Genomic DNA, 7,835 nt, shown 5'->3' with positions numbered 1-7,835 from the left:
AAGAAAATGCAAAGGTGGAAGAGGACTCCATTTCAGAAGGCGTAAAGAGAAAATCCATAAGCTTCCCCGGATGAACAGTGAAGATGATCTCGAGCCAAATCAATGTCTTTCTCTCTCCCATTGTCAATGGAGACCCCACGTCTTTCTTCAGAGGATGTTTTTCTGAAAACGATGCCTTCTGTCAGGTCCACTCTCCTCTCTCCCTTTTACGGCTGGGGTCGCTTTTTCTTTTTGTACTGGGCCTTTAGCTTAGGGCACCAAATAACCTCACGCGGATGCTATATAGACAATGTACGGACACTGTATGGACACGGTAACAGTGTGGGTGAAATCAAATTACTGCTTCAGTCTCTACTCTATAGCTTTCAAAGCGCTAGCCTGCTTCCGATCTATTCCACTAATGCTTCACCTGCTCCAAATGCACCAAACTTTGCTTTATTCACTAAACATCCACAATTTAGCATTCACTCAAAAATTTAATGAATCTACAAGAGTCTATGCATCGAAGGTTCCCTCTAGAATTTCTCACATTCTTGTGGTTTAATTAGCTTGTATCTCACATTCTTGGCACACAATTACCCTTAGCTTGGCCTAAAATTCACTCTCTATTTGAGAGCTATCAGTCTTACCCGTCATTACCTTTTTCATCAACCACTGGATGGGCCTCTTCCCGAACTTCCTCTTCTACCAGATCTTCTACAATCTTCTTCCCTTTGTCCTTTGCTCTTTTTCATGATTTCCCTTTTCCACGGTGGGAGGCACTTCTACAACAGGTGGATCAGGTCTTACATCAATGTCGTCTCTTGGAGGGAAACGATGCAGGCTTCCAGTGGAAGCATGATACGGTCCATGTGCTGTTGCTTAGCATCTGTCAACTCCAAGTATTCCTTCACCTTGGACTGCATAGAACCGATCGTTAGATCCAAATGAAAAAACAAATATCAAACATATGACCATTTGAGAATTACTTACTCGCGTGTTATCGAATACATCACTCGCCAACACACGAAACCCACGAGAATAGGTGCATGACCATCTGAGAAGCCGAGGAATGACGTCGTCACTCAACCTCGTTGCTACTCGCACACTCAACGTCGAGATAGTCTCATACACCCATACCTGGAATCATATGAAGTCAAATAAATGATGTAGTTAAATAATCAATTTAATTATACATTTGACTAAAACCCCACTTACCTAAAACGCGTACGGAAAGCCATGGAGACTATAAGTCTCAACGTGTGCAGGGTCGTCTCTCGCCTTTTGTTGCTACACCAGTAGTTTATCCTTTAGAGCGTTCTTCAAACTCCAAAATTGTCCTTTCGAAAATCATCATACTCTGGTTATAGTTGCAGAACAACTCCCACTGATCCACAATATCTAACAGGTTCGTATCCATGTACTATTTCCTCTCCTTATCCATCATGGCAAGTTCTATGAAGTAAACTATGGCAACCTTGACAACATTCTCGTCGTTGTCAAAACCATGCTGGATAACAACCTTCTTCAACTCGTTACACTAAACCCTCACACTGTCTTTAAAATATTGTGCTCTAAGTCTTCGGTCAATAATATCGTTACCTACTCTATTTATCCTATGTCTGAGCCTGGTGATTAAGTCAAACTCTTTCTTGCCGAAAGACACCCTTTTCCCAAACAGTTCAAAGCTAATAACATCCTGCCTAGGCTCCTCAACCTCTCTCAACAACAGGTGATGAATTGATAGATCGTTAAATGCAACGTCCATGTCCAAAATAGGACCAAAACATGTCTAATTGGGTTGGGGTTAACCTAGCCTTAAGAGTATAACTGATTTTATCTATATGGGCAATGTTTGTTAATGAGGCCAAAAACCAGTCATTACGGTTTAGCTTTAGTCTCAAATTCATCGTATTCCCTAGACAAAGTTAAAACAAGAATTAAATAAAAACTACAAATTAAGCAGAGAAAAAAAAAAGGCTTGGTGGGTGTCCTTGACCTTCTTCCAAGCATCTCGGTCCGAGACAGACCAAGATGATAGGAAGAAGGGTATGCTAACGCGTCGGGATTGAAAGACACGAGGAAATTTGTTCTTCTAATACATCTAGTAAATCTAGTTATCTAAATCTGGGGGGAATCTTGAGGCAATAAGGATATCTTCTCCTTTTGAATATAGGATATTTTCTCCTAAATCATAATGCCATCAAGATATATCTTCCCTTTTAAATTACTTAAATAAGGGGAATTCGAATGTTAGAAAATAGGGATTTTCTCATCCATAACAAAAACAAAAAAAAATGGTTATGAACATATATGATTTTTGTTTTTTAAAAACAAATAACCAAGATCAAAAATAAAAAACCAAAAAACATAAATCGTTATCAAACAGCCCTAAACGTTTGGAACTTAAAATTGATTAAAAACTTACAGTTTTGGTTTTTAGTTGGTCTATTTTCTATTTATGATTTCTTGTTTTTTTGTTTTTCTTTTTTTAAATAATACATGTTTGGTATTTTTTTTTCATTATATTTTGTGTTGAGGGAGAAATTCGAGCAGGATATGTGTCGAGCGATAGGGATGACATTGAGGCACAGGACCGCATATAGTTAGGAATATACACTTCGCATGCATATGGGCGTGACACCACCAAAGTTGTACAGTTAGAGTATCGAGGCCTACAGCCTAAGACCTACGACTGTAGGGGGCAAACTGGCAGACGGAGGCGCCACTCACGTATTGTCAGAAACGACTACCCACAACCGTTAGAATCTCGTACAGCTCGATATCATAACTGTCATCCTTCCTGATCGGCCACCCGCACCTATAAAAGGGAAGGACCCTATCACTACCAAGTAAGTGAAAAATCTGTCACTAAACCCTTAGAATTTTCGATAAGCCTTTTTTGAATAGCTGACCATCATTCATGATATGCCTTTAGGTGTCTACTCCTATTTCCTTTACTCCGATTATTGACTTGATCGTTGAAGTGTATTAGGCGGGACACTGCATTGGTGCCTAGTTTTCTGGTTGTAGGCTCATTTGCCCTTCGTGGACGTACGTTCATGAAGGACACATGGACATCTCCCAAACTCACGATGAACATTTTGAATTTTTTAAAAACTAAAAAATTTAGACTTGTTTGATAAACGTTGTTCTTCTTTTCTTTATTTTATAAATAAAAAACAATAAACTATGTGGTAGTTTGATTCTTGTTTCTAGTTTTGTATGTTTTATGATAGAAAATCAAACCATTTTTATAAGTTTGTAGTTTCGAAATTTAATGTCATATAATTGGAAATATTTTAAATGTTTAATAATAACTCTCAATCATAAGACAAATAACCAAATAAATATATGTCTAAAAGATATAAATAACAAATACCAGAAAATAATAATCGAAAACAAAATCTATTTGAATAAACCATGAAATGGATCTTAGATCTTTGGTTTAAATTATATTGACTATGGAACCTTACACTCTTTTATTTTAGTTCAGAAAATTACTTTTGACATATCTAAGTTTGAACATAATCTCTAACGTTATCATGTTAATTTTCGAATAACAGGTAATCTTAGGTTCAAGCTTAAAATTTTTTCATTAACAGACTTTTTAATTCAATGATACAGGGTGGAGATTCAATCCTCTTTTGACAACTTACAAATCTTCCCTGTAATATTTTAAATATTTTGTTTGTGGGAAACACTATATGGGATAAGATATTAAAACTAAATATAACTTATTCCAATAAAAAAAATTATCACAATATATTCAAAATATTCAAATGTATTCAAATACTTCAATAGACTTGTGAGGTCAGCAGATTCCCACTACAAAAGAAAACAAAGCCCGTATGGAATTTTTATAAATTAGAATCTATTCGTTTCCAATTTTATTAAAAAATCTAAACATTTCACAACAAAAATTTTGCAAATAACAAAAGTAAGATATTGTTTCATCATTCTTGAATCTACTAAATGGACCGTAAAAAATGAGAGAGTGAATTGATTATTTGATAAAACATAATCTAACAGAAAATTTAGATTCCTTCCCCAACTATTTCGCCTTTTATTTTTAAAAATTATACTGTTTTAATTTAATTTTTTAATACAATTAAATTTTTAGTCAATTTTCAAAAACAAAAATAAATTTTTAAAAAGAACTTTTTTTTTTAAGTTTTCAAAATTTAGCTTATCTATTAAAAACAATATTATTTCTAAATTTTGGATAGCAAAACAAAGAAAAAGGGGAGGCAAAATTAGTAATTACAAACTTTAACGTTAGAAAACCAAAAATAAAAAACAAATATTTTTTCAGTTTTAGTGAGCAGGAATATTTCCATATGCGTCTTGCCAACTCAAGAGTATAGAGTAAACTATCATTCAATGATGTGCCAAAATGTAAATGTAAACGGCCAACACAAATATACGATTTATTTATACAAAATTGATGAAACGTATTTTCGCTTTTTAGATGTAGTTTGATAATTAATAGTTGATGGCAAGATTTCACTCCATCAAAAAATATATCTTTTTTTTTTTTGACGGGAGGGTAATGAGGGCGATGATTGACAATGTCAGTTGAGCATAAAAGTAATTAAGGAAGCAATCCATATCTATTCTATAAACATTATTTGGCATACATAATATAAATCCCTCAAAATCATATCATAAGATAAAAGAAACAATAATCCATATTCTCTTAAAACAAATAAACAAACGATCCATATTTAATACTCATCATTTGCCATAGCCACAAATCCTCAAAATCATACCATAAAATAAATAACAAAATACCAAAAAAAAAATGTTACTAATAACATTCAATACGAAGACAAAAATATAAGAAGCAAAAAAAAAAAAAAAATTAATAAGGGTTAAGCACCACCCAAATGGGGTTAGGCCAAACATATGGGTGAGAAGGATAACCATAATTACCCAATAAATTTTGACATATTCTTTCTCTTGCGTCGTATAAACCAAAATCATGCCCACAAAACTTACTTTCAAGCTCCATGCTATCATTGGTGTAGAAGATTTGATTACCTCTCAGCTTGGGACAATCTTTAGACGAGATACAAAGAGAAGTATTCAACCCCAAGAAGATAGAACACCCGTCGAGGTTATAAATCTTAGACCATGTCGCTCGGCTTTCTACCCAATCCAACTTGTATAAGTTGAACCCAACAGTCTTCGACGCATAACTTGTTTTCCCTCTAAGTTGAACATGTTGCACCTTAAAAAGTCTTTCAACCATCAACAACTCATCATCTCGACCGACCAAATACAACGTGGACTCAATCGAAAGCCGTTGTCGCATGATCACATTCATGTTCTTCACTTTTATACCCGCCACTTGTGTCGGATCGTCGATAGGAGAGACAACAAGATCTTGAAATTTAGTCAAAGCATAGATCTTTTCATGGAATAATATGCAATCACAGATGTCTGACGTAGGAATAGCTGTCCATTTGTCGTCACCAAGCTTAGTAAAAGCAATCTTCGAGAATACATTATATATGGCCACTGCTATAAAATGGTCCTTCGAGTGCAATAGGCAAATTTTGTGTACATATGCAACAGGAACATCTGTTTGGTGGTCGATGCGGCCATTTGGATTGTAGATCAAATAGGGATCTGGAAAAGAAGAAGTCGAAGGGAGTTGGAGTTGGAGCTTTGTAAGAGGATTAAAGAGTTTTAGCGTCCAAGAGTTGTCGAGAAGTACCAACCAACCATTGGAAGAGCCAAGGCACCGACCACTGACTTCACTCAAATCAGGGCAATAAATTTCTTGGTTTAAAGGGTTGAAGAACCCTCTAAACAACGAAGAACAAACTTTATGAGGAATCATCAAGCGTGGAACTTGATAATATTGGTGCTTTGGCCACTTGGGCAAAGTGCTTCTACACGAAGCACAAACGGCTCGAAATCGAATGTAATCGGACAAATTTTCTAAGTGTTCTCCAATTATTGGTAGGATATCTTTAGGGAGATCGTTCCACCCAGGGATGAGAGCCATGGAAGAGGAAAAGAATGATGTTTGGAAGTTTAGAAAACGTTATCGAGATTAAGTATAGAAGAATGAATTAAGTTATATATATTTCAAAAGAAAAATGATTACGAAGTTCAAAATCTTTATTCAAACGAAACGAGATCTCAAATAATTTGAAATATACAAATAATATTCTATAAAATAATTTGAATGGTTTGTTTTGAATTTAAAAGGCAGAGAAGTAATTTTCAAAATCAAATGTTGAAATTGAGAATTCGAATTTAATTATGAAATAAGAAAAATAGTATTGAAATCTCCTTGATATCAAGGATGATTTTGAAATTGCAAGATTTTTTCATTCAAATCAATGATTTTGCTTCCAAAAGCTGGAATTTAAATTTTAAATTTTAAAACAAACGTGACCAAAAAAAAATAAAAAATTTTGTTTAATCGATTAATTTTTTTCTCTCCTTTGTAATTCAATTTATCAATTTCATTTGATGTATTTTTTATCTCAACGTTCAACTTTGCCTCGCTCATATTTTTTAGGTTGATATTACTGATTACTCTACTTCTATTTTAATTATAAAAAAAAACTATATAAAAATTCATATTTTTAATTCAAATCTTATTTATCTCTGATAAGTTTTAAATTTATACATGTACGGCTTTGTAAATTCAAATCAAAATTTTATTTAGTTTTAGAGAAATAACATATTTCAAGTTTCAAATTTGATTCTCTTGTTTAGGTTTTCATATCATAAAATTTAAATTTAAATGAAATATCATAAAATTCAACTGTGCGTTGAAATCTGCCACGTTCGAATTTGGCTCAGGGAGATTAAATTTAATATGAAGAGAGGAACATAAAATATTAAATAATGTGGACGAAGACAACTGTTTTTAAGTTTTATGAATTTGTTTAGTTTTCTATCCTAAGAAAAACTAATATTTAGTTTTTATTAAATATTTAACAATTTTTCTTTTGAGAAATAAATATTTAACAATTGGTTTCATTAAAAATATTTTTCTTTTTACTTTTTTTTTTAACATTAGTATTCTATTTTAAAAAAGGTTATCAAAAAATTGGTTAAATTGTAGGCAATAGTTCGAGATAGTTAATGAGGACGGTTGAAGAGTAGACGTTTGTATATCTCTTAACATTTAAGGATTTAATTGTAACCATTTGTAAGTTGTTTACATAGTGATGGATCAAAATAAAAGTTTGAACTTATTTGTAAAGAGGCGATTTGTGCAATTTTTTGTTTTATTGTTATTGAGCAAGGAGAAGTCAAGGCATATTAACAAGCCAGATGTTGATATCAAAGAAGATCAACAAGCGAGAGGTCGATCACCAAGGAAGCCGATCACCAAGAAAGATCAACAAGCTAGAGGCCAATAACAAAAGAAGATCAACAAGGCATAGGCCGAACACTAACGTAGATGAACAATCCTAGAGGTTGATCACCAAGGAAGATCAATAAACCTAGAGGCCGATCACTAACGAAGATCAACAAGCATATAGGCCAATTACCAAAAGAAGATCAAACCTTCTGTTAGATGAAACCTTGGGTTGGGTTGAATTGTAATTTTCCCAACCCGGGTTGGATTCGATCTGGGGTATAACCTTTAAAAAATCAGGTCAACCCAACCCAAATATATAATAATAATAATAATAATAATAATAATAATAATATCTTTATGTCAACTGTCCATTTAGTTTTAATCGTAGTTCTTCATTTAAGGTTTTCATATTATCTTATTTTGTTTTTTGTATCTTAATCTCATTCATCCATTTAGTTCTAATCCTATACCCCGTCTCCGCGATAATTAAAAATTAAAAAAATCACAAGACCCGATAACCCAA

At 33.3% G+C, this 7,835-nt stretch overlaps 1 protein-coding gene across 1 annotated transcript; it reads right to left on the bottom strand.

Moving 5' to 3' along the window:
* Positions 1–785: 785 nt before the first annotated feature.
* Positions 786–5,995, bottom strand: LOC111023713 (putative F-box protein At4g17565). The gene is made up of 4 exons (XM_022301187.1): positions 4,981–5,995; positions 1,797–1,897; positions 973–1,119; positions 786–899 (listed from the first exon to the last, which is right to left on the bottom strand). The coding sequence occupies exons 1-4, from the start codon at positions 5,993–5,995 to the stop codon at positions 786–788; spliced, it is 1,377 nt and encodes a 458-aa protein (XP_022156879.1).
* Between the last annotated feature and the right edge of the window lie 1,840 nt (positions 5,996–7,835).

This window comes from Momordica charantia, assembly GCF_013281855.1.
Source record: "Momordica charantia cultivar OHB3-1 chromosome 9 unlocalized genomic scaffold, Mcharantia_2.0 BLBB01000009.1, whole genome shotgun sequence".
Taxonomy (NCBI): Eukaryota; Viridiplantae; Streptophyta; class Magnoliopsida; order Cucurbitales; family Cucurbitaceae; genus Momordica; species Momordica charantia.
The sequence above is the reverse complement of the archived record's forward strand: the minus strand, read 5'-3'. Positions and strand labels throughout refer to the sequence as shown.

Bases quoted from the DNA above. Each gene is read 5' to 3' on its own strand.
- LOC111023713 (XM_022301187.1), bottom strand. From the start codon at position 5,995: ATGGCTCTCATCCCTGGGTGGAACGATCTCCCTAAAGATATCCTACCA. The intron at 1,898-4,980 runs GTAAGTTTTGTG...AACTTTGTCTAG, and splicing joins TGATAGCATGGAGCTTGAAA to GGAATACGATGAATTTGAGA. The intron at 1,120-1,796 runs GCTAGGTTAACC...ATATGATTCCAG, and splicing joins AAATCAGTTATACTCTTAAG to GTATGGGTGTATGAGACTAT.